The sequence below is a fragment of the Barbus barbus genome (genome assembly GCF_936440315.1).
Source record: "Barbus barbus genome assembly, chromosome: 43".
Taxonomy (NCBI): domain Eukaryota; kingdom Metazoa; phylum Chordata; class Actinopteri; order Cypriniformes; family Cyprinidae; genus Barbus; species Barbus barbus.
This window is the reverse complement of record NC_136721.1, coordinates 14,570,104-14,597,707: the sequence shown is the minus strand read 5'-3', so window position 1 is coordinate 14,597,707 and position 27,604 is coordinate 14,570,104. Positions and strand designations below refer to the sequence as shown.

At 38.6% G+C, this 27,604-nt stretch overlaps 1 protein-coding gene across 3 annotated transcripts in view; it reads right to left on the bottom strand.

Moving 5' to 3' along the window:
- LOC306862441 (nectin-3-like protein) overlaps window positions 1-27,604 on the bottom strand; it is a 60,908-nt gene that overhangs the window by 4,815 nt on the left and 28,489 nt on the right. Inside the window, exons 2-6 of one of the 3 annotated variants that reach the window (XM_079405249.1) lie at window positions 25,767-26,117; window positions 22,092-22,391; window positions 19,474-19,591; window positions 18,597-18,748; window positions 4,125-4,269 (exon numbers count right to left, since the gene is read on the bottom strand). In XM_079405249.1, the coding sequence (XP_079261375.1) occupies window positions 4,125-4,269; window positions 18,597-18,748; window positions 19,474-19,591; window positions 22,092-22,391; window positions 25,767-26,117 (1,066 nt within the window). Of the gene's footprint in view, window positions 1-4,124; window positions 4,270-12,786; window positions 15,346-18,596; window positions 18,749-19,473; window positions 19,592-22,091; window positions 22,392-25,766; window positions 26,118-27,604 lie in introns of those variants that run through there. The other 2 variants (XM_079405248.1, XM_079405250.1) reach the window with 2 other exon arrangements.

The window sequence follows — 27,604 nt, the reverse complement described above, 5'->3', positions numbered from 1 at the left end:
AGGATTAAAAGCAGTCGAGGTGATCCATGGACTAGAGAGAGGATATGGTGAGTGTATGAGCAGGAAGAGACGCAGACAGGCCTGGATACTCTCACTGGATCCACCTGGATGTCCAAAGAGGCCAAACAACGGCCAAAATTTTAGACTTGCATCAAAGAGGGAATGAGATCGTATTGTTCTCATGTATTTCTCTCTCTTTTCATCTCTCTCAAGTACTGAATACACAGTTGAAGCTCAGATTCATTTGTTTTCCTTCTCAGACAGCATGGAACATTTTCCAGCTGCCTTGATTTTTAGCCAAGACCTTAACATATAAACTACTTTGATACTTTAAATGTTGCCACATCATCTAGTGAAGGATAAATTCAAGGTCACTTTAGATGAATGGAAGCTATCAAAACAAAATCAAAACACAAAATCATCATGACTCGGAAAATAAATGTGGAAAGCTCACATAAATCCGATGAAAGTGGCAAAACCTTTAAAAATGACTTCTTGAAGCATTTGAAGGAAGCGCATTTTCTCATCCTTTACTATACTGGGTACAATCAGATCTAAATGTCAAGAGTTATGTGGACATTTTTTGCTTTAATTCCTGCAAAAGCGCCACGTATCAGCGTCCCAATGCTGCTTATCTCTCGCAGAGTCCCTGCTGTCTCCAGCGCAGAGGCAGCATCATCCATCAGACCAAACCCAGCTGTCCCACCACACTGATCTGCATGCAGCCAAAGCAAAGCCAGGCCAAGACACATGGAGGTTGAACAGGGATCAGCCCAAACAGATAAGAGCCTCTCTTTCACCTCTTCTGAGAGTGATGCTTCTGACAGCACCGCTGAGAAGTTTCAGAGAGGGCTCACTTTAAGATAGATGATGTTGATAAAGATAGCACAGCAGAAAACAAGTAATAAATAAAAAGTAGCAGTTAACAATTCTGCACATTTGAAAACCTTAGGGGTCGTTCACACAGGATGAGTTCTTTTGTAATTGCTTTTATTTGTATAGACAATTAATTATGTAAAAGCCATGAACCTAAATTTCTACTTGCTAGTCAGATGTGGATAGTGTTATATTTTAGTAATATCAGTAATACTGTATTTTATTTCCATTTCCTAAAAGAGAGAAAACGGTACACTACCGTTTACAGTCTGTAAACTTTTCATACCCACAAAAACTGCATTTATTTTATTTAAAAAATACAGTAAAATAGTGATATTGTGAAATGTTATTCTAATTTACAATAACTGCATTCTATTTTAATATATTTTAAAATGTAATTTATTCCTGTAGGTGCAAAGCTCCTGTCACGATACTTCAGAAATCATTGAAATATGTTGATTTGCCTTTTTTTTTTTTTTACGGGATTCTTACATATATGCAGAGTAAAAGTATTCTTATATATATATATATATATATATATATATATATATATATATATATATATATATGCTGTCTAAAAGTATTAATTTCCTTTGAACAGAGATGTACATTTGATAAAAGTTATAATTTTAATTTTGTGCATTTTTAAGAGCACGCAGCTAAAAGCCGTGAACTCCAGAATGCATCCTATGTGAAAATCCCCTTAGCTGTCATGTTTGGATAACCAGCTCAGGTCATATTACAATAGAGAGGAAAAAGAGAAAATTCTGAGACAAATTTTAAGGCCCACAAATCATATGGAGTCCAGACGTTTGAGCGCTGAGAATTGTCTGCCTGCTGCATTTCCCCTGTTCCCCAATACAATTTTCTCAGTGAACAGCTGTATCACGCTAGACTCCACTGTGACCTCATCCTCATGAGAACTGCATCCATCACTAAGGCTAGAAAACACAATTTTTTTGCTATGTTTGCTTAACTATTTATATTCCTGTATTTACACCAGTTCTTTCTTTTATAGAAAGCAAGAAGAACGTCCCATATTCAGTGTTAATTCTGCTGACACAAACGCTAACAACCTGTGGTAAACTAACAATGGTGGGTCCTTGACAGAATAAAAACATCTACAACAAATCTATGCGGTCTTATGTGGGCACAATACATTTGTAAACCTAGGTTAACATTGTAATTTGCATATTTATATGGTCAATAACAACTGGACGAATATATCTCAGTTTGTATTATTTGACTCCTTGCCCATCTGAGACAATCTTGACAAGAAAGCTGTTTTAAGCCACTTCGAACCTACAAAGAAAATACCGTTGGTTTCCTCCAGTTTGCTATCGTTTTTGCCATCGTCTTGATCGTTTGACTATTTGTTTGACTGTTGGACATTCAACAGTAATTTTTCTACCTAACACTCAAACTAAACAGCCTGCGAAAGTTTACTTGAATTTGTTGCAAAATCTGCGTGGGTAAACTTTCGCCCTCACGCGTAAATCCCAATTACATGGAATCCTGTTAAAATGACTGAATTTTGCCCACAAAAATTCATTGAACAACGGTAAATTTGACTGCACCTTTAAAGTGTTAGTTCACCCAAAAATGAAAATTCTGTTATTAATTACTCACCCTCATCTTGTTCCAAACCCGTAAGACCTTCATTCGTCTTCGGAACACAAATTGAGATATTTTTGATGAAATCTGATGTGCGTGCTTTCTCCTGAACATAAACAATGCTGATTACGTTGGTTATGTTCTGGGGAAAGTGTGCACATGCGTCATGCTGCAAAATGGCGGAAGACGATAACTCGGGGAGAAGAATTGTTGAATAAATTGTTATTTTTGTTTTCTTTGAGTTTGTGAACCAAAAAAGTATTCTCATAGCTTTGCAAATTTGAAGTGGAATCACTGATGTCACATAGACTGTTTTATCGATGTCCTTACTACTTTCTTTTTTGGGTGAACTATCCCTTTAAGCACCACTTAGTATATTATTGCACTGTAAAAAAAAAAAAAAAAAAGCTGCTAACCCAGGGTTAAAACGTAGTGCTAACACTACAACTGCGAAACGGGGATTAATTAGTGCCCTTAAACCAAGATTAACAAGATGATAACCCAGGGTTAAGTGCAGTGTGAAAATCCCTGTGGAACAGAAACTCTGAGGAGCATATGAAGACTAGTTTGGAGCTGCTTTTTGAAGGCTCTGGGTAAAGGGAGACTTCCAGGCTGGCTGAAATGAGACATCTGTGGGCTCAAGTCTCGAGACACTCTCAGTGACAGAACAATAAAACGGCTCTTTTTGCCAAGAACCAAACAAAAACAACTGAAAAATCAACATGCTTCATCAAAAAAGGAACTAGCTGAAGCTCTTTTGCCCACACAAGCTCTGCAATGATGTATTGTGTGGTAGTCTCTGTAGACTGCAAAAGCAAATACACAACTGTAGTCTATTGTGGCTAGTCTCTCTCTGTGATGACATGCAGTTGCCATTCCAGGAAGCAAAAGGAAACCATCTGATGTTGCTCCTACAAGAATAGAACATTTACTGTCTTGACTGGGTTTCTGGGCTCAGTAATAATTGACCAGACAAAATCTATTATGGCTAAGGCGGCTAATCAAACGTTAAGCCATAAGGAGGTGCTGTAGCGTGAAATGCCTCGTTCTGACAGGCCAACAGGTGAGCCGGACAGAGCTGAAGCGGAGTGTAATGTACTTAATGATATCCTGACTGGACAAGCAACAGTCTTCAATAAACTATTCACTTCAATATGTGACTGAGTAAATCGGTTTGGCATGTTAGACCTAAACAGTAACACATGATCACATCGATGAGCACAAATCGGTTTCATGCAATGTTCTTCAGTCGAAGTCTGTAAGGTCAATGACTGAAAAGTGGTAATGGTTAAGTTTTAAGCTGTCATTCCAGGTTTAAAGGACAGTCAGGAAGTTGCTGAGGAAGCATGGTAATGATTAAATAATTCACCAGGTAAGTGCTCATGTACTGCACCAATGTCCTACTCACTGAAGGTCTACGTGTGGCAAAGCAGGTGACTGTAAGTCAAAATATCTCAGATATCTGACACTCAGACGCCATAGCATCGGTGCTATATTCCGAGGTCTTATCCAGCAATGTACAGCAATGTATTTGGGAATAAAGATGGCATTCTTGCAGATCCCATCTTGCAGGTGACCATTATAGCAAATGTCATATCATCTAGGCTATAAGTGAAGAAATTGCATATACTCACACTTTATCTGTGTATGTGGGTGGGGGAGCCTTGCGTGCTGTGATGAGGACGATGGTGAAGACAGTGATGAGGAAGAGCGCCAGCACAGCTCCCATCACGGCCCCAGCAATAGCCATGGAGGATGTCATCTGCTTCTGAGACATGTCTGAAAGGTACCGCAACACAGTGAGCAAAAACGAAAGATAATTAATAAATAAACACAGCCAGCATTATTGGAGGTACATCAAGTTCCACTAAAATTATCTTCAGCATGTTACAAGACAAGACAAAAACACTGCTGATCTTGACACAGAATGGCTAAATGCCACAAATTATAACAAAAAGCAAAGCAAAGCCTGTTACAGCACCCCACAACTGTATGTAACACGTTAAAGCTCAGCATGTGTCGATGTAAATTGCAAAACACAAACAACAAAACAGCAAGAGACTACAAGACAGCTCAGTTAAATAAAGATGTGAATAAAGATGTGACAACTCCAACAGCGAGGACAGAGTCAGCAAAAACTGAAAGCCCGTGCAGGCAGAACCGCTGAGAGAGAAAATAAATAAATACATTTGTTTTTATTTACAAATAAATAATTACAATTTACTATAGATTTACAGTTGTGGGCTGGTAATGACTTGATTTAGGAGAAAACATGTAAAATGCAGCTTTTCTGTCTTCATAGTAAGATTATTATTATTTTACAAGTCTCAATCAATTTTTGTTAGATTTATGCTTCACAGAAGAAAAAAGTTAGTTTTTCCTTATATATGCAAATGTGAATAACATTTTTGTCCCTAAAGTACCAAAATTGTTGAGTTATAGTGGCCACAAAAGTGTGATTTTCAAACAATAACTAAAGGTTGTGTAACAACAAGACGACAGGTTTTGCTTCTGAAGTAAATTTTTAGTTTTTGTCAACATGAATCTAATGGAAAATGATTATTTGATATTAACTAATTGCTATGTAGGTATTGTTTTAGCAAACTTACATCTTTTCAGCTCCTTTCTTGATTTATAACACCCACTTTTCAAGATCAAATCAGTTCCTATTGAATAAAATCAATTACCACTCTATTGTTTTCTTATTTTTACTCGTAAATGTGTCAAAATGAGAGTAAAATGGGGAGAAAACAGCAATTCATAATGACTTAAAGTTTAAATATTTGACTGTAAAATTCAATTAAATTTTTTTGCAATGCACATTTAAACCCGACCACCACAGTGATGTTACACAAGGGGAGATACCAGTGAATAAATGAGTATTTTACAGGACATATGCTCTTGTCCTGGTGTAATTGTTAAGCAAGCATCAGCGTGAATGAGAACCAGCTGTTTGTTGTTACGGTGAGTCAGGTGGATGGGTGGGTTGTGCAGAGGTTGGCAGGGCAAGCTGTAGTCAGCCAGCTCTAAGGCTCAGTAATTAGGACCCCATGCTGCCCTCCTTTAAAGCCTGCTGTTACTGTCTCCCCCACCCCGCAGTGCTTTTATGCTTTGCTGCACTCCTTCCTCCAGCTTTCCCTTCCACTCTCTTTCTCTGTCATTACCACCTCTTCTCTCATTCGCTTTTATGGTGAGCTTCACACTCTTGCGCAACTTCATTTAGTGAGTTCACCAGAATCAATAAGGTTTCTAGCTCGTTATCCCCACAACGGGACTCCTGTAAAAGGATTACATCCATTAATTAAGATTAATTAAACTCAAAGAGTGCCCTTTTAGATGATCAACAGACGATTTAGTCAAGAGGGTGGAACACTGACACCGTATTACCCAACTTTGCCACCTGACCAATGGTATAGTTTGCGGTCATTGACAATAAAAAGCATTTGTTTTTTTTTTGCCTTCTTTGTATTTTTCCCCCTAACACAAATCAATTGAACGTATTATCGAGTGTTTTCCCTGAAGGTTTTATGGTCGAGAACACAATAATTACCACAGTGCTGTTACTGTTAGCTCACCTCTGCTCTCACAGGAGAACACAACAGGATGTTCAGTCACAAGCCATTCAATAGTGATCGTTAAGTGTAGCAAGCGGTAAATATTTGGCCTGCTGAGCACACGTCCGGGTCTGATAGAAGCTGGCACTGGAAGAATAAAGACAGTGAGAGCAGGAGGTCGAGGGCGTAAGGTGTCAGGAGGAGAGGGGATTGTGGCTAAAAACAAGCACTGGGATGGAGAACATTGACAAAAAGTTTGGCACTGAATTGGCGGTTTGGCACAGTGGCGATTCAAGCACACTTGTGACAGATCTCTGCACAGCAAGTCCATAAGGTGATATCTGAAGGCAGTGTAATAAAACTATGATTTCTGCAGCTTGTCAAGAGTTAAACGTGAAGCGTGTTAATTTCTGTGCAACTAGGGCTGGGCGATATGACTAAAAGCATTATCACAATATTTTTTTCCCCCTCATATCATTTGATATTGATTTTTCAACATCACAATATTCATTTTACACAATTAAAGGGGAAGGAAATGCATACAGTATGTGGAATGCATTTCTTTCTTCCCTAATGGTATGAAATGTATACTAATAAATATTAGTATACTAATATTTATTTTGCATCATCATTTGCATGCCCCCCCCCCCCCCCCCGATAATCATGTCCTTCATTTTTTTCCTCAAATTATCATTTAATTTAAATGAATCATCAAAAACGGCATCCAATGAAATGTGTCACTTTAGGGACCAATTATCACTATTAACTAGTAGCTTATTAGCATGCCTATTATTAACATATTGGCTGTTTTTTAGTGCTTATAAAGCACATATTCTGCATGACCATATTCTACATCCCTAATCCCGCCCAATACCTAAACTTAACAACTAATTTACTAACTACTAATAAGCAGCAAAATAGGATGCAAAAGTCGTAGTTAATGGTTTCACTGTATAAAAAGAAAAGAAAAGTTGAGCCAACTTAAAATTTTAAGGCAACCAGCTTCAGCAGATTTTTGAGTTCTCTCAACTTATTTTTGTAGGAGATTCTCAACTTTTTGTTGTATAAACTTAAAACAAGTTGAGAAATCTCAAAAATCTGCTGAAGCTGGTTGCCTTAAAATTTTAAGTTGGCTCAACTTTTCTTTTTTTTACACAGTGTTGTTAGCGATGGTTTTCTAAAATATAATTTCCTAAAATATAACACATTTAAAACAAAACATTGCATTTTTATTTATTGTTAAACAAGGTGCACCACAACATCATTTGCATAGCGTATAAATTAAAACATGGATGATATCTTGGTCGATGATATTCTTTATTTCAGGATGCTCAAAACAAATAGCAATATTTTGGTATTGTGACAGTTTACACCATTTTTTGAAAAAAATATCTTCAGAAGACTCACAAACTAGGATAGGACAGACCATTTTAACAATGATAAAATGACATAAGAAGCAGTAGCCTTCTTTTTAAGGTGCAAAATTCAACAATTTCAATAGAAATCCTGGAATTTTATATAAGGGTTAAACATTTTCCCACACAGATTGGGTTCAAGTTTTTGGTGCAGATTCATCACGTTGACCTTTAACCTCGTAATGCTAACAACAAGATATGGCTAGTTTTGCACAATATCCAAGGAGTTAACGGATTAAGGATAAGAGAAGAAATCTGTTAGTACCTGAGAATGTTCCCAACATTAATCATGATGTTTCTTTACTAAAATTCCCTCGCTACCCTTCACACTCTTCTATTACTAATTAGCACATAGCTTAGCATCCAGTCCAGCGTGTCTCTATGTATAGCTCTATAGATGTTTTCTGGAGGTTTAACTTCGTTTGGCATTATATGTGGTTCAGTGTATGGGAACAATGGTCAGCGACGGTGGCAGGGCTGGGAGGGGGCAGGGGAGAGGCCATCATTCTACCGTCTGGCGGGTAATACCACAGATGGGCCCCCCACAGCGAGTCACAAGCCCTTTGCAGTTCAATTCAGCAAGGGTTAAAGCTGTCATTTGCTGCACAATATTCACTTAAAAAAATACATAAAGCCACAGACATTTGGTTTATTCACTCTAAATCTAAATGATTTCCCATGTGACACAAATGCACACTTTAACATACTTTTCAAAAATTGCACTCATTAAAAAGACAATATACTTTAAATTTAGTTTGCACTTACTGTAAGTATATTCTTTTAATGTTTTTGGACAATTAATTGCATGTTAATTGAAATTAAATGAAAATGTGTTAGTTTAAATTTATTATATTCAATTAGTTAAACACTGGAGTAGGACTTTATAATTCTTTATACCTTTACGGTTAATATGGTTAAAGTGTACTGAACTAAAATATACTTTAGTATAAAATAAATTAACTTAAAATGTAAGTATAAATAACACATCAGTTATGATTAATTTTATTAGCACATCAAAACAAAAAAATAAGTGTGTGTTTACAGTATACAGTATGTATGTTTACATACAAATACATACACATATATATACACATACACATATATATATATATATATATATATATATATAATACACTACAAGTGCACAATCAAATTAAGGGTTACATAAACTTCTAGAACTTGGTGTGTTTGTGTAAATATACAAGCTATTTTGGAGCTATTTCTTTCAGCAATCCTCTACAAAAATCTTCTGAAATCTGTTGGTCCCTATTCTGTGATTTTCTTCTTAAGTGCCATGACCATAATTCAGGTGCCTTTTAGCAGCTCACTTTAACCCCACGGGACTTAAGACCTTTCACAGGTGAGTCCAGACTTGAACTGTACCCTTTGAAGGCCCTCTCATCCCATCTAAGAGATGTTTACCAAGCAAATTTAAGATTTCTAGACTCTGGTGGGGAAATTCACAGCTCAGAGCAGAAGTGATCCCAGAATAAAGGAGGATTAAATGAGTTCACACTCGCTTAGAGCCGGTTCAGGGGTGGCAGGCATCTTTAAACCTGATTAAAGGGATCAGGTGTTTCTCTTAGACTGAGTGTTATGGGTCTCAGATTGTCGTATCGGACACGGACACCCCGTAACTCATTCAACGCTTTCGGCGGGTAATTGATAACAGGAGCTGGGTGGGGGATAAAGCATCACAATGCATTCTGGTAAATGTTACATGGGGAAAGCTGGCCCTCCCTGCTGGCTGACTCCTGATAGCCATATTGGAGTGCAGGTAGGGAGTTTGTCTGTGTTGGACCGGAAAGGGTTTCTGTTGTGTGTTTGCAACCCATGAGTCTTAATTACTGTGAAACTCAGCTACAGTCTGTGGGGCAATGGGAGGAACTGGAGAAACGTCCTTGAAAAGGGCAAAGGTTTATGATGCAGCTGACCAAAAGGGCTCAATGACTCAATATAACATGTTTGTCCTAATAGAGGACACCAGACGAGAGAAAGACCACCACTTAAGTGATTTCAAGAGGTTTGTTCTGGTAAATGAAAGGAGATAGGTAGGTCAAGTGTCAGAGGTCAGAGGTCATCTTCTGTTGTGAATGCCATTGTTTAAACTGCCAGATGTTTATGAAGGGGTTATAGTGTGTGCAACTGTTGAGAAGAGTAGCTGATTCTGGGTGGTCCCTGTCTATCATAAAGGTTTCAAAAGGTGGTTTCACAGCAATGCCATAGAACAGGGATACTCAAATCTGGCTCACGAGATCCACTTTCCTGCAGAGTTTAGCTCCAACCCTGATAAAACTCACCCGAGCAAGCTAATCAATGTATTCAGGATCATTAGAAAATCACAGGTAGGTGAGTTTTATCGGGGTTGGAGCTAAATTCTGCAAGAAAGTGGATCTTGCGAGCCAGATTTGAGGATCACTGCCAAAGAATCAGCATTTTGGGTTCCCCAAAGAACTTTTCATTGAACATTAAAAAAAAAATCTTAAGAACCTTTTAACACAAAATAGAACCTTTTGTGGAATATAAAGTTTCAAGAGAAGTTAATGGTTAATTAAACCTTCAAAAAATACAAATAAAATAAAAAAAGACAAGTCTTTATATAATCCCCCCCCCCCCCCCCCCCCAAAAGTCCCAATTAAAAATTATTGTATGAAAGTTTTAATTCTACCTTTTTAAATCCATATTCAAGTTCTGCATCATTTGTTACATGAATTCAAATTCAATTAACAGAGCTTCAAAGGAATTCATTTACAAATGTCCCACAACTTATTTGCAATTCACAGTCTAAAGTAAATATATATGTTTTTCACATTGAATTCTTACACTATTGCCAAGCTGAGCAAATTTCTTGTTGGGTGTAAGGAAAAATGACTAATAAACACATTTAGCTATGGATAGGTTATGTTGCTTTAAATCACCATGAGGAAAGGAAACGCATATAGTGCTTAGTATTTGTTTTTTTATATATCTGTCTTTTAGTAGTTAACATGACATCTTGAGAACCAGCTGGAGGCCAATTAATATCACTATATTTGGTTACATTTGTACACCCCACCTAGTATATCTGTGACTGTGAAATAATAAGTGCAGTAACACTTTCCAGTGTTCTAGTTCTGATAAATGTGAGACTCTCTAAAATGGAGCACTTAACATTTAATAACAGCCTACCATTGAGGGAACGAATTCATGACCACTATGATGTATTAGTGGAAAAATGTGTCATAAAAGATGGATATCTGAGAAGCAGAAAGTGACAAATTTTCCAAAGGAAATATCCTCCGGAAGGGAAAAAAATACCTTGGTCACAATGACAGATCACAGCCTTTTAAAGTGTCCGTCTTTTATAGAAGGAATTTATAATGCCATATTTCAGGTTCACGCATGCATTTGTGTTGCATCGTCCCCCATTTCTCCTTTTTAACCTTGGTGCATCTTTGACTCTTCCCGTCTTTCCGTTTCAAGCTCCCCCTCATTTCCCATCCCCCCCCCCCCCCCCCCACAAAATTGCCCTCTTTCATCCACTCTCTAACCCCTCTTGTTTCTATGAGACAGGAGGCACAGGTATCCCTCAAGAGAACAAGCCCGGGAAGAGTCTGTTGCCATGGGGACAGTCTCAATGGCCTGGAAGGGGGCTGTGGCAAACAAAACCATTCTACCGGACTAATTTAACCAATCAGAGGCACTGATGGAGCAGGGAGGGGGCGGTAGGTAATACTGCTCCTTAAAGAATCGATTCAAACAGTGCAGTGAGAGACAGTGACCTCTTCACCCGTGATAGTGTGACTGCTCAGAAAATGAATGACATTATTTTCAGTGAGCTAACCTCATCTTCCTGGGAATTATACAGTAACCTGGACTTAAGATACCTGAAGGAAGGAAAGTGTCTCTATTCTGTATATTCTCAAAGGAATAAAGAGCATGTTTGTGTCATTTCTTATCACTGAGGTAACTACTTAATGGCATTGTTCAGAAGAACATGTTTCAGTGCTGCTTCTGTTGAAGTGGTTCTCAGGCTGATGGCCTGTGAAGGACATGTAGTTTACAAGTTGAGAAAGCACCAATATAGAAATAATGTTTTCATATGCTCACCAAGACTGGATTTATTTGATCAAAAATACAGTAAAACAGAAATATTGTGAAATATTACAAAATAAACCTTTTCTATTACAATATTTTAAAATGTAATTTATTCCTGTGATGGCACCTTCAGAAAGATTTTCAGTATGCTGCTGATAACTTGGCGCTTAAGAAACATTGGTTTCTTATTATTATTAATGTCGAAAACAGTTGTGCTGCTTCATATTTGGCAATGTGAATTTTTTTTCAAGGACTCTGATGAATATAAATTTTAAAAGAACATTTATTTAAAATAGAAATATTATGTATCATGCAAATGCCTTTACTGTAACTTTTGACCAATGTAATCTTTTCATTTTTAAAAAAATAATTAGATTGCACATTTTACATTACATTTTAGATTTACATTACTTTAAAAACAACAAAGTGAATCTGTGAAACAGTAAACAAAATACTGAAGAAAAATAGTACAAAGTAGGACTAAAAACGTAATTAATTTATTACAATTTATTAATTTCAGTGCATCCCTATAGTACAATTGAGGCTGTGTCAAGATAAAAGGTATAAATCCAGGATAATTTGTACATTACTTAAAACAATATGTAATTTTGACACTTGTTTTCCCCTGATTTGGGGTGCAAGATGGTCCAAAGCATTAAAACACTTCTTTGATATATAAATAAGAACGTTTTATGAGCCGACTTTGGACATTGACTCATTGTGGAACTTTTGACAACTGTAATTACTAGCTTGTCCGACCACCAGCTGACTGGACAGGATGACAGACTATGAAACAAAAACCCACTCAAACACCATTTAGTTTCACTGCTGTGCTTGATCTTCCCTTCATCAACCAGATCCCCATCTCCTAACACACAGATCGACACAACAGCAGTGCAAACACAGGAATCAACAAGTCCATAATCCACCCCACTTTAGGGCTATCCTAGGTAAGTCTGAGAGGAAGTTTAGCCCCCATCCACAGGAAGCTTTTAGCCACAGGCTTTCCCACAAAATATGCATGAGGTTTAGAGCACGAAGAGATCTTTGGAGATGAAGTAGGTTAACCACAGCAAAGGAAAAGTGGGCGTGAGGAATACATCCCTGGAGGCCTCCAGGAGCATAGAGGAGACCCCCACAGGGAGCATTTCTGCAGCTGAAGCAAACAGTCACACCCAAGACCTCAACATTCACCCCTCCAACCAGCAAAAAATGGATCTGAGGCCAACTTATAAAACAAAGAAACATGTCACAGAAAAAAGGTGCTTTATTTCAAAACAAATGTATCCCAAAGGTTGATTTTACAAAATAATGCTCAGTATCATCTATACATTGCAAATACATTTCTTTCTTGCTATTTTTTTTTTATTATTTTTATATTTTCTTTTGTAACAGTAGCTCTTTTGCAAAACAAAAAAAGTGGAAAAGATGTTCTGAAGAAGTGTACGTGTGATCCTCACATCACAATCTGTGTAATGGTGGGTTTTCTAGTGCGTTCCACCGTTGAATCTCAGGCTTCCTATAGGAACGATAAATTCAAACAAACTAACAAACAAAACAAGGTTCTCCTATCTGCCAGCATATATACATAAACTTGTTTTCATCGAATTCGTCACCCAAACCTGTACACATAGACATTTTAAGTTCATAAGTCTTTGATATGCACCGTGACTCAAGTGTCACACGTCATTTAATGCGAGCAAAATAATTAACTATTGTCTGAGAGAAGCAAATGGCACACAAAATAAGGTGGTGAACAAAGCACAGTACAAAATGATGTTCTCAGGACCCAACCTGACCATTTTATGCCTCAAAACTACTCGGATACTTCTGAAAATGATACTCACTCGTTCGTAACTTTTGCATGCACATTATAATGCTTACAGGGCAGGTCTTCAGTTTAAGGCACTACAATATCATCTCCAATATCTCAAAAACTAACCATATGCATCTACTAGCTTATTAAGATCCAGCCAACACAAGTTTAATGACCAATAACGTGTGTGTTAGGCTATCGTCTTCTGCGTTAAATTATGTGCGCAAATGTGACTAGAAATCTGAACACTATTGCACAGGCAATGAGCCGATTCATCAAAACACTGTTGGTTAACACCAGCTGATTGGATTGACATATTACAGACACACACATATACACACACAGAAACACAAGAGACAGGCACAGGATTCGATTTGTGACGTAATGCACAGTCGCTGAATTCAGTCAGAGGTCGTTAACACTGGGCAGTGATGGACTGACAAAGACATGCCAGACAGCTTCATTAATACGGGAAAAGCTTTCATGTTGAACAATGGCAGTAGTTTTTTAATGTACATTGTCCAACCGTCTCCTGCAGACAGACTCCATTTTTGATGGCACAAACAAAAGAAATCCAGAGCTAATACAGTGATGCAGGGGTATGCAAATGGAAGCTGAATTGATACAATTACAGCCACCCCATTTCGGCAATCATCCTGTCTGGCTTTCGCCCATTGGGCTTTATCAAATCCAGCACGGTCCTCCCTGTCTAGCTCCTCCCTACAGCAACTCTGAATGCCAGTAGAGAAGAAATAAATGTTGCCATGGAAACCTCCAGGCTGTTGACAGGAGCTAATTTCTGCCTCCATCAGAGTGACAGCATTGAAAGTTGATGTGACTCATCGAAACTCATTGCTCACAGCGAGGCTGATCAGAAACACTTATCGACAGGTTATCTCAATACAAATTGCATTTGTTCAAACTGCTCTCTTTTAAATAAATCACACAGTTCACCTTACTGTGCAAGGGAAAGGAGACTGGCTATTGATTTGGCAACTTAAATCACCCCTGAACTGGTTTATCGGTGAAACAAAGCAGACGTCTTGTTGCCTCACCAATCTAAGAAATGAAGAAATGAATTATACCCTCACTTGGTCCCAAAACATCTATCAAGCCAGCTAACTAATGATTAAGCTAATGTACAAAAACAAACCGGTAGGTGTAAACTACTAGAAAAGGTGCATTTCCTACAAATTTTCTTTACATAACTCTGATCGTCCTCATTTTGCAGTCTGAAGCATTTCGTAAGTGTCTATACAGTCTCTTCCTGCTCGTTTGTCTCAGACATACCACTCCCTCCGGGAGATCATTGAGCCATCCGTGTGCGACACATAGTCATTGTCGTAGCAGTCCTCCGGCAGGTAGGGGGAGCCGTTGCTCATGACTTGCGGAGCGGCAAACCTGCGAGGCTCTGGCTGCAGCGAGCTCCTCTGGATATGATGGGCTGGACTGAAGCTTTGTGGATTGACAGGGTGATGGTTGCTGTGAAAGCCGTGCTCGAGGTTGTGATGATTATGGTGATTCATTTGACCGGCTGCTTCCCTCAGAGCTCTGCTGCGACCATTGGGCGATCGCTCGCGGTCGAAATCACCCCACTCTTCTCGATCCTTATCTGGGTACATGGTGCCGTTATCTTGGTTGGATTTGAGCTTGGTGTCAGGGCTTCCTTTGCTGTAGACTTGCTGCAGCTCATGGGGCTGGGGAGCCTTTTGCATATCCGAGGGGCCGTGATACTGCTTTGTGTAGTAGTCGCCGCGAAAGGTCCTCCGTTGGCGCTGGTAATAAACTCCACCCAGAATAAGCAGCAACAGCAGGAAGAGGGCTCCGCCTACTGCCCCACCCACAATTGTGCCTAGGCTCCCCTCCGGCAGAGGCGCCAGGGTTGGAGACGTGATGAGGGATCGCTGCTTATTGCCAGGCGCAGTGGCAGAGATGTCAGCAGTTAGGAGGCGCACAGGGGTGGTGGGGGGCATGGTGGTGGTTGAGGGAGGATCTAATGGAGGGAAGGAAGGAGAGGTAAGAGGGAGGGGGGCAGGAGGCAGGGATGGACAGACAAAGAAAAGTAGATAATGTCAATGCCAGCTACATCAGCATATCATTAACAGTCATATGAATCTGCTTCCAAGATTGTAATATCTTCTAGCATGACATATAGCATGAATAACAGGACTATCCTCTATTGCCATGGATGCAATAGTTCCAGGTCTTTTATTGAAAGGATGCGATTGCAAACCTTCCGATGGCTTCAAAACCTGAAACTGTTGTCCAGAGCAAAGACGACTAAAAACATGGAAGAGAAAGGAGAGTTGGGATCTTTATGATAAGGGATTCATGAGGAGCTACATACTAACATCTCCAGCTAACACTGAAGTACAGTCATCTGCAAACAATGAATCCTAATGAGCAACATTTGTGTTAGCTGAGAGAGGGAGTACGGATGACCACATAGCTGAGTGATGAGAATAAACTAAATGGAAGGAAGGGGTCAGGGAAAGGGTACGTGCTACTGGGGGAGGGGAGAGGCACAGACGTTGAGAATACCGGAGGATTGGGTGCCTGCTACGCCTAACTGCTAACATGGTGCTAGGATAGAAGATTGCGTTAACGCCATTACCATACATTGATCGCTTGATTGTGTTAGGGAGCAGCGTGTAGCGTTTCATCGCATTCTGGGGGGCATGCATCTGGACTATGCAAGCAGCGTTCTCGGAGACTGGAAGCTGAAAGTCAAACTATCCCATTACGGAGTGTCCTGTTCCCGGCGCAATGAGAGCTATTTGGCTGGCTGTGAAGTGTGTGCATGCACTGAGTGCAGAACGTGCGAGTTCACTCTCAGGAGTCAGGGCTGCAAGCTCTTCGGTGTTACGCGGTTCAAATGCTCCAGCTAAAGTGGGGAATAATTTGCTCATCCTTGCTGGAATGAATAATAAACGTAGCATACATAAAGCGTTCTTGGATGGTTTTGTTCCTGCAAGGTTAAAGGTAATTTGGATGCATCTGTGGGTCTGGATGCATCAGCAGCTTTTTAGTTCAGGAAAAATTAAACATTCTCTATATTGTTTTGGCAACATTTTTGATACAAAAAAAAGATCCCAAATCCTTTTCACACGCCCACGATATTCCCGGCACAAACATTTGTTGCATATATAAAACCACAGGGATAGTTCAACCAAAAATCAAAGTTATGACGAAGGTTGATCCTAACATCTAAAGGGCAGAGCATGGTCTAGACAGCCCTGGTTGTCACCATTTACTCACCCTTTTTTTTTTTTTTTGGCCTGTGCATGGTTAAATCTTTGAGTGAAAAAAATAAATAAAAAAAAAATGAATTTTTGAAGAAAATTCACAGCTCTTTTCCACATGACAGTTTATAGTTTATATGATCACTCAGGAGTCAATGATTCAGTGAGTTGAACCCAAGAACTGAATCAGTGCACAAATTGGTCTTTTGAACTAGGACTGAATGATTTATTCAAGAACCTTAATAGTTTGTTTACGGACCGGAACTTCAAATCACTGACTCAACGTTCCACAGATAACAATTTACATTTTGGACAATTAAAGTTTTTGTATGGCTTCAGAAGACTTGAAAAATAGCGCTCAACTAATGCAAGACTACCTTTAAACACCACTGCATGGAAAAGAACTGCATGAACAGTCTTCAAAATATCTGATCTACAGAAGAAAGAAAATCATATGGGTTTGCAACAACATGACGATGAGTAAATAATGACAGAATTGAAATGTGTGTGTGAACTATCCCCTTAAACCACAAGGACATGTATAATGTCAATTTATTTTAATTTATTCAATTTCGCCCAGCGAGTTAAAGAATAATTTGTTTCAATCAATAAACAGTAGAGCTTCTTGCCTCAGCACGTCAATGTCCAAAAGGGAAGAGAACAGGACACAAAGAGAGGACAAGTCACGGAAAGGTCAGAAATCCCCCCCCATTCTCTCATGCTTCTCTTCTCTTCGCTTCCATAAAATCCAAATTTATGTGGTACCCCATTCCTGTCCATACACTGTATGGATAAACCCGTTTGGAGGGAGTGTGCGGGTGTGTATTTGGGGGTGATTGGTGACCACACAGGTAGCAGCAGGGTTTTTAACATGCAGGACAGGTACTGCCCACCCATACTCATGCACAAAGATCAGCAACTAACAGCAGCACACACACTTTCACGCCTACATTCACTTTGTCAATACGCAAACAGTAGCAGTAGGCATTATAGTAGACACATCACGACTCAAATGATGCAAAGGGACTCTGAGAAGATAGACGCAGACTACTTTGACATAAAACAACCAAACGCGCACAGAAACGCAGCTTCATGTACATAGAACTCAAGGGGTGAGCATAAGAAAATTTAAAAAGAAAATACATAATTAATGGCGGTTGAAAAGAGCTGGTGAATGTTTCATGAATCTAGGACATCTCTCAGTCAAGGTTGCTTCCGCTCTATTCTCCCCTTGTATAACAGCGTGACAGTCTCAGAGATGTAAGTGTGCACAAGGGAGGGAGAAAGAGCAACAGAGAGAGGGAGGGTAATAGTGACAATCACAGAAACTCATTAAACAACAGTATTCAATGTTTAATGTTCACGCAAAAATGATGGGAGATAAACATCATGGAATGTGACAGCGAACACCTGTCTCAGAGGTCAATTAGCTAATGACTGAGGAAACCCAATAAAAACCCATCAAAACTTTTTTTAAAAAGCCAAAGTTGAACTTAAAATTGATTTAAATACAGGGCCAATGCCTTTCAGGCAAAAGCCTCTGGCTCAGGAAAATGATTATAAACTTGTGTCCCTCATAGAAAATAGATTCGGACCCATGTAACTGAGTGATGAGATCAGTGGCTTCTAAAGAAGATCTGTGGAGCTCGAAGAAATATTTCACCTAAAAATAAAATGTACTCACCCTTATGTTGCTGTTCATAAAAAAAAACAAACAAACAGCATACATTTTTGAAATGAGTAACTACTGCTAGAAATTAATATTTTCAGGACAGGTGAAGTTTCCCTTGACGAAAACAAGATACACTGCATTCTCACTCCATTCGTTTCAGAGTAATGCCAATATTTCAACACACCAACACTGGGTGTGTGTGTGTTAAAACAAATTTGACTGGTAAAGTTTTGATGTTATTTCTTACCATTGTTTCACCAGTTTCACTTAGGAAACATACTGGTAAACTTTGGTAAGATGGATATGTCTTGTTTCAAATCTCTTACTCACCCTGAACACGTATTCTAATGTCTCGACTGTGCAGTCCAATGTCGTTTGCCACCTCGCACCTGTAAACCCCAGAGTCGTTCTTCTGCAAGGGTCTCATAAACACCAAAGAGTTATTCACCACCTCTGCGCCATCTGGCATCTCTCCATCCAACCTAAAACATGCAAACAATTCTTAAATCAAACTCTTTCCTTTATCAAAGTCTGCCCAGGCACTATGGAAAATATCAGTAGCAGCAGAAATCTAGAATGTCAGTCAAAAGCTTGACTGAAAACAAATTTTTTTAAAGTCCATTAAAGATCTTAAAGACCAACTTCATTTAATGGTTAATTGCAGACAAAAAGAAGTGAAAAGCTTTTGTGAAACTGATTAGTTGGACCAGATATTGATAAAAATTAAACCAACAAGTGGCTAGCACATATGTTAACAAGTTATGATTTGTTAAACACATTTTCATTTGCCCATGACTCCCATTCAGTGTAATTTTATAGTTAAAAAATTACTCCATTGCGGTTATTTTCTCCAAAGAATGGTTTGTCAAAACATTTATGACTGCTTGAGGCTATATAACTACACTTAATGTTTAAGCTCACATGACTGACGAGCAATCTTCTAACTTGGTGAACAATACTGACAAACATTAACAGATTAGTGGATTCCCAGAATTAGATTTGCTCTGAACAAGTACAATGTTTGGGCATTCACTCATAATACTGGTCATCTGCATTGAAACCTGACAGTTTGAAAGCTACTCTTGGTGCTGTGAATCATAGAGATAATCTGCTGCTTTGAGATGAGTTCAGGAAACAGGCAATAAAACTCTTGAACCCATTCAAGACATGGTGCGCTCTGGCTATTGTGAGTGTAGTGGTTACACACCTGATCCATCTGAAGTGCTGGGCAGGTGGGTTGGCCTTGGCTCGACACTTCAGTTGCACATTCTCCCTGCCCACATACCAGTCGCCGTCATAGCCCAGCACCAGGATGTCTGGAGCAACTGCACACACACACACACACACAAAGCACAAAGGTATCATTCATAGTAGTTTAAGAAAGGTAAGGCTAGGCTATGCCTTGTTTAAGACCCTATGAAATGACATGACAAGTGCAGTTTTCTGGCCCGGTGTTGACGTATTTCCTACTGAAACAGAAAGTTTGGGCAGGACATATCAATTTTTAAAGACCTAAAAGGCTTAGTTTACGTCACAGCTATAAATCACCAGCAGCCATGCTGATTTGTTTCCATGTGTTATGAATTAGGGGGCGGGGCAGACTCATGCTAGAGGGCATCCAATTGGACAATAAGTCATTAATATTTTTGGTCTATATGTACGTGTGGGTGCACCGATGTACACTACATAAATGTGTACATCTTTACACACACACACACAATATATGTATATATAAAATAATTTTATACAAAATATTTTTCATTTGGTATATACTATACTTTGTTTTAGCAACACTAACACTAAATGTAACATGGTTCATTTGGATTTTAAGTAATATACATGGACTAAAAGAAAACTACCATTAATTTTCGTGGTTTGAAAATGTGACGTTTAAACTATAATATCAATCTGTGTGAAAGTTACATTTGCAAGAAAAAAGTCACAAATAGACATTGTCTCCCATTTGAGACTTTATCATAAATGTGACTTTGTATCTAACAAAGTGACTTCAAATTGCTCTAAAAAATTTTAGATATAATGCACACGGTGTAGATATAAAGCAACTTCTACATATAAAGAAACAATTATGAGAAATGAAGTCGCAATTTTAAGTTTGCAAGTCTAATTACCTTATTTTTTGCTGAGGCAGAAACAATTTATATATATATATATATATATGTGTGCGTATTTTTATATCTATGACACATGGTACAACAATAAAGTAGCAATCTATATCACAACAACATTATTATTACTAATTTATCATAAAGCAACATAATTCATCATTAGGACTTTGTGTGTCTGACCAGCAGTACAAGACCACTTACAAAGACAATGGACACTGTATTGATTTGTGCCTTTAGAAAAGCTCTTTAAAGTTCTTTAAGTGAGCGTGCTGAATTAAGATGTCATGTAGACCCTATCAGATGAAAAAAGATGGATGGAAAATAAAAGAAAAAAATCTTCCGTGACTGTAGCCCCTATTGAGTGCAGAAGCGTCGTCCCATGACTGATGTGACCTCTCCCTCCACATACTCCCTACACCGGCTGCTTCCTGTGCCTGCCCCTCACCGCTACATCTATATTTCATACAGCAGATATCTGCGTTTACGTACTCGCCACCACCACAGATACACACTTACGCCCCTTCCTCGCTGCTCAATGGTGCTTAGTAGAAGTCTGTGTGCAGAAGTCGTTAAACGATGCTGATAAATCATTTGTCTGAAGCATCACTACCCGTATTCAGTATAAGTTCACGAAACCCTGAGGATTGTGCCTTTGCAAAAGGGCTTTTAGCTCCATCGCACACAAGACGGCATCAAGACATCATGTCATGTGGTTAGTTACCGCACTGGGGTGATATGGAAAACAGATGTGACCTCTGGACATAAATCGGATTGCTTGACGTGGTATAGAAAAAAACAAGATGTAAGTTACTGTGAAATCTTCATGGAGAAGCTACTTTGGGTTTGTTGTGCTAGATTGAGCAAACAAAAAGAGGCTTGCGTGCACACAGGAACAAGCACCAAATGGGAGTCAAGTTTGGCTTTTGGGAGTAAATTGGTTTAGAGGCCAATTGGCTGATCAGTGGTTGCATGGTTTAAATGGCAAGAAGTCAGATTCTTGCATCTGATTTAAGTGATGTGAGCAAATTTAAAAAACGACATGCTTCTAGGGCCGATTATCCATATAGATTTCCAGATTTGATCTGACTCTGATTCATAATGTGTCAATTCGATATGATTTCCATGTTTCCATTTCATGCGGATGCATTTTAGTTTATTTTTTTCTATTTAAAACAATCCTTCTAAGGAAATGCTATAAATTATATATTGAACTTTATAAAAAATAACATTAATAATTTAAAAATAGACTAAATTTACAACAAACAAAAAACTGACGTGATTTCTAAATGAAGCAAACTTTAAAATGGCATTTCTTGTGTAAAAGCACTCTTAAAAAAATGCAAAATTATAAAACGAAAAACTCCAAAGAAAGAGTACAGAAAAACTGATATATTTTATAAAATATATGCAAATTAGATTTTAAAATGTAAGCATACAATATAAGTCAAAATACTTATATGTACTTATACCCACAAGGTTCTTCAAAATAGTGAAACAGTTACACATAAGTGAAAAAAAACTAACATTTTATTCTATTTTATTCATTCTATGCTCCATTTCAATAAAAAAGCTGGCAATAATTTTTTTTATTTTAAAATTGCACAAAAAGCAGAAGAAAAACAAAAGTGGATCCTGTATAAACAGAATCATGCACACTCTTGTCACAATATTATAAAAAAAAACCCTATCAGATACTCACACTGTACGTTGATGATATAGGGTATCCTAAAGTCGCTCTGTAGTGCGGGGTGTTTGACCACACATGTTAGCGTGTGGCCCTGGGCGTGACGGGAGGGCTGCCAGGTGTAGTGCACCTGGGTCGTAGTGGTGCCGTTGGCATCGTCCTGCATGTGGGCCTCAGACGTGCCATACAGATTCGTCTCCCAGGACACGTCGGCAGGGGGCCGAGCCCTCTCAGCAATACAGGTGGCCACTGTGGTTTCATTGCCACCGTCGATCAGAGCAGAAGATCCAGCAGAGACGTACACCTTCGGCTCCACTAAGACAGAGAGAGACATCTTTGAGTTAAATAAACCATACCACACCACTTGCGTTGAATTCTGAGCTTTAATGTGAGGAGACAAACTCACACTATTACTAGAAAGATGTATCAAGATAATGAACCAAGCTAAAGGATATACATTCAGAGGAGTACAAAGCTTACTAAAAGCTAATCCCCTCAGCATTAAGAATCGCTCTAGTACCACAGCCAATAAATTCATAAACTGATAAGAATGTCTAGGAGAATAATTACATTTTCGTTAAGGAAAAAAAAAAAAAAAAAAAAAAAAAAAAGCACTGAAAAAAATACTACCGGCTGAGGGTGGCCTCGGTTTCTCATCAGAGAGCACTAAGTGCTTTTCCAGAGATTATGAAATTATTTGTTTTAATGGCTTATCCAGTTTACATGGCAGAAAGGGTGGGGCTTGGGTGTGTGTGAGCCGTTATGAATCCAGCAGTGTTCAGGCCTGGAAAACTGAGCTTTGCCTCCGCAGCAGCTGACAGAAACTTAACATGTGTGGGGCACTGTTCCCTTCCATTCCTCTACTCAGTGCCATCAAAAGTCGGAGACGAATGGGGACTTTGTCCCGGGCTCCTGTGACAAGGGAGGCCCACTAAATCAAGAAGGGCTAATACAATCATATATTGACATACACTACTGTTCAAACGTCAGGGGTTCAGTAAATTGTTTTTCAATGTTTAAAGGCTGCATTTATTTGATCAAAATACAAAAACAGTAATACTGTGAAACGTTAATACAATTTAAAACAATTGTTTCTATTATAAGTAACTTATTCCTGTGATGGCAAAACTAAATTGTTGGCATCATTACTCCAGTCTTCAGTGTCACATGATCTTTCAGAAATAATTATATTATGCTGAATTGATGCTCAAGAAACATTTCTCATTATTATTATCATTAATGTTAAAAAAAGTTGTTTTGCTTTATATTTTTGTGGAAACCATGACATTCTTTTAAGGATTCTCTGATGAATAGAATATGAAATGGAAATCTTTCTAATATGTGATTCTGGGCCACAAATCCAGTCATAAGGGTCAATTTTTTGAAACTGAGATTTATACATCATCTGGATAAATGCCATTTCCATTGATGTATGGTTTGTTAGGATAGGACAATATTTGGATGAGATACAACTATTTGAAAATCTGGAATCTGAGGGCGCAAAAAAATAAAAATCAATAATTTTGAACCATACAATGTATTGTTGCCTATTGCTTTAAATATACCTGTGTGACTTACAACTGGTTTTGTGGTCCAGGATCACATTTTAACTTTCATTTAGATCAATTTATTGCATCCTGATCCTTACTGAATAAAAATATTAATTTATTTTATATATAAAAAAAAAAAAAAATTTTTTTTAAAACTTTTCAAATGCAGTACATGATACTTTCTGCATAATTTCCTAAAGTTTTATTAGCAGGTCATCACAACCCAATTATGATTGTATCATCATGATGAATTGCAATGTATTCTCTAATGCAATGGCACTACATTAGACAAAATATCAAAATAATTGCCATTTATTTTTGAGGAAAGAGCCCATTTTTCAAACTAAATATTTACAAGAGAGACATTTACTACCTTAAATGATAAATCATTTTCAACTCAGTCAGTTGAAAATTCAGACAAAACCATTTGGACCCTTTCTGGTTGTCAAACATTAGTGAAATGTATTAAAAAATAATAATAAATAAGTGTCATTCATATTTCCTCACCCCCGAAAGTAATTAAAATTTGTACTTAGTTCTGAGGAAATCTAAAGCATCATTTGGTGTCACAATGTGCATCATATTTGGTGATGTTGGTGATACCCATCTGATAATAAATATTCATTTGTATAAATCAAAGGATGTGTACCGAATAGACCCATTGACTAGCCTTCGTTTCTCCCTCTCTCCTTCCCTGCACAGAGTTTTTTGTTGTCCGATCTTGTGAAGTATTAGCATTGGCAGTTGACCTTCAGAGACAACAGTAGCAGCTGTGGTCATCGTACCTTCAACCATCCACTGTTGTGTGGTGAGTGACATGTCATGAGTGCCTGTGTTTGTGTGCGTGTGTGTGGCAACTTTCGTGTGTCACTTTAAACCACAAATTTAAGTGGACCACGCAATGATATCCTTGACCCTAAAGTGCAGTGGATCCCAAAAGCAGCGGGCATCATTCCCACACTCATACACTCCCGTCTCCACACACACACACACCCTGAACATTCCTCCTGATCTAATTATAGCTCCGGCGTGTGCTCCCCCTCCCTCGTTCCTGCTCTCTCACTTCACCACCACTTTCCATCCTCCTGCATCCCACCCCCCTCCATCTCTCCTTTTATTAAAGCTCTCAGTCCCCGTTCGTCTCTGCTCTCGTTCACGTTCCGATTTTCCTCCAACTGCACAGCTCATTTTATCGATGACATCATCTTTTTCAATTCATCTCTTTCTGAGCTTTATGAACCTTCACGCAACTTGTGTGTCTGCATGCCATTTATTACTCCAGCACAGCATCTACACAGTATGTGTGTGGCACACATCAAAACTAGATCGCTTCATCTGACAATTTACAGTTTAGTAATGGTTTACAATTATGGCCCAATGACATTCAAAGAGCTTGATATTCTGTTTTCTTTGCAGGAAAAAAAATAAATAAAAAATGACCCACTAGGTTTACTATTAGGATTAGATATTAATTTGCATAATAAAAAAATTTAACGTATAGTTTTCTGATGATTTCTGTTGAAAATAAAGTAGGATTTCATTTTCATTTCAACGTTGCCAAAGTCTATTCTTGAAGCCACCGATGACACTTCCAGGATGTTCCCTCTGTAACCTTCATCTTGAGCTCACAGAGGAAACAGCGACTCTCCTCACGCCTCGTGCGATACATAATTGATATACCTAACATAAAGCACTGTGCTTGTAAACTTCTCTTGTTGTTTCTTGTACACCCAGATAACAAGAGCACACCGCTTTGTTCGGCTGTATCTGTGTTTAGCAGAGCAGATGGCTCTGGGGGTTTGCTGGAGGAAGAGAGTTTAAACATCACCATGTTCTCTAAAAGAGCTGGACCATCTCCCAAAACACTGCTTTCATTCCTGCCCTGAAGTTGCTCTTAATGTTTTTCCACCCTCTCGCACACACACAGCATACTTGCCTACTTACACAAATAAGCAGCGATTCATTCGGCAGCTGTGATGTGCATCCACTCGCACGCCTTTCTTTGTTTGTCGACCGCACACATGCGAAAAATTCGTCACGCCACTTTCGTGTTAATACACAAGCAACACGCTATGAGTGTATAATCTAAATTAATCCGACAGCAAAAACACACGCGCACACACATGGCATCTCTTGTTACCTATCACGCTGACAGTGGTGGAGGCCTGAGTGTTACCCAGCGGAAAGGTGGCAACCTTGCAGGTGTATATGCCGATGTCAGCAAAACCCACGTCTTCTAGCATGATGGTGGCGTCGTGCATGGAGGGCGAGCGGAAGGACAGCCGTCGCGCGTATTCAGGTGGGATGGAGATGCCAAACATGGGGTTATACACTGCCAGAGTCACCCATCCAGTGGGCAGCTTCCTCTCCCATGAGCTCTGGGTCAGGCTGAGGTTAGTGTCCACCTGCACCCTGCAGCTGAGGGTGACGTTCTTTCCCAACACGGCGTTCACCTTAGGCGGGACAACAACCTGACTGCCATACACCAGCCCTAGGAGAGAGAAATGCACATATCGTTAGACAGGACACTTGAGCAGCTGCAGAAAAGTGCTCTTGAGGTCTTGAACCATCTCAACTGACAAATCCGCTTTTATCCTGTTCAAGCTCCGATCAATCAGACGCCAAGGTCTCTTAGCACAGCTCCTAATTCCAAACGAGAAAAGTCAATTCCCTTTAGCTTACGTGTCTGAGGAGGAGACGGATACCACACCGGTTAGCTGTTGTAATTTGTTGTGCTGTAAATCAAGCAAATTAAATAAGTTTTACTGTGTTGGAGGGAGGCTAAAATTAGACCTAACATTTGACTTGCTGCAAAAACACTGATTTCTAAAATAAGTTTAAAAATGGGTCAGGAACAATGCAGTCAGAGTAGACTGGAGAAAAAGCAAAAACTAAAGCCGGGCTGAAAAATAAAACGTACTAAAATTTTAAATACATGAAATACATTTAAAATAAAATAAAATATATATTCTACTAAACTAACTGGACAGTTTTTTTTTTTCTGGAATGCAAATTCCTATGTGCATTTCATTTGTTTTGTATTGAACTATAGTATAAAATAATGTTTATATTAATAATAAAGTCGATTAATAAAGTAGATAAGATAATAAAGTACAATATAGATAATAACGTAAATTAAATTAAATTCTGCTAAACTAATTGGCCAATAGTTTTTTTCCTGAAATACAATTTATTTGTTTAGTATTTAACTATAATCCAAGATAATGTATAATAAATAAATACAATTCTACTAAAATAACTGGTCATTACTACAAATTACAGCACAGATCATATTTGTTTTGTAATTACCGAAGTAGCACTACATAATGTATATTTACACTCTTTTCATTTCACTGTTTCATGAGTCTAACCTTATTACGTTGTTCACACTGCACGATTTTAGCCCCGATTTTCACTCACTTTCAATCGCACAGTGTGAATGATCAAAGACGCGATCTGAGAGAATTGCTGACGTGTCGCCGATGCCTGTGAAAAATTTGGCATGCTAAATATCTGGACCTGTCGCCGGTGTATGAAAACAACGGTGATCTGACGACTTTGAAATTTGTGCAGTGTGAAGCATAAGTTTACAACTGATTTATGTTTGTGTCTAGGTTTGAGGGGAGCGATGGCTCTTTTGGATGTTCATGGTGTAACTTTCATCAAAGGAAAGGGCAAAAAGAAATTGACTGCAAAAACAAAACCCTGATTTGAAGAATTAAAAAAGTCTAAAATGGGTCAGGAACAATGGAGTCACAGCAGACCATAGAAAAAAAAAAACAACTAAAGTCAGGCTGATTTGATGGTTTACAGAACAACAGCTGAGCGGCAAGACCATAGGGCTTTAAAATAGGAACAACATGGGCATTTACCACAAAAACTCTGACTGTTCTCCTCCCTACCTCCCTCTCCTCCTTTCCGTTAGCCTACCTTCCGTCGCTCAGCCAGTCATAATTTTTTCCTCTTTCCATTTGCCGA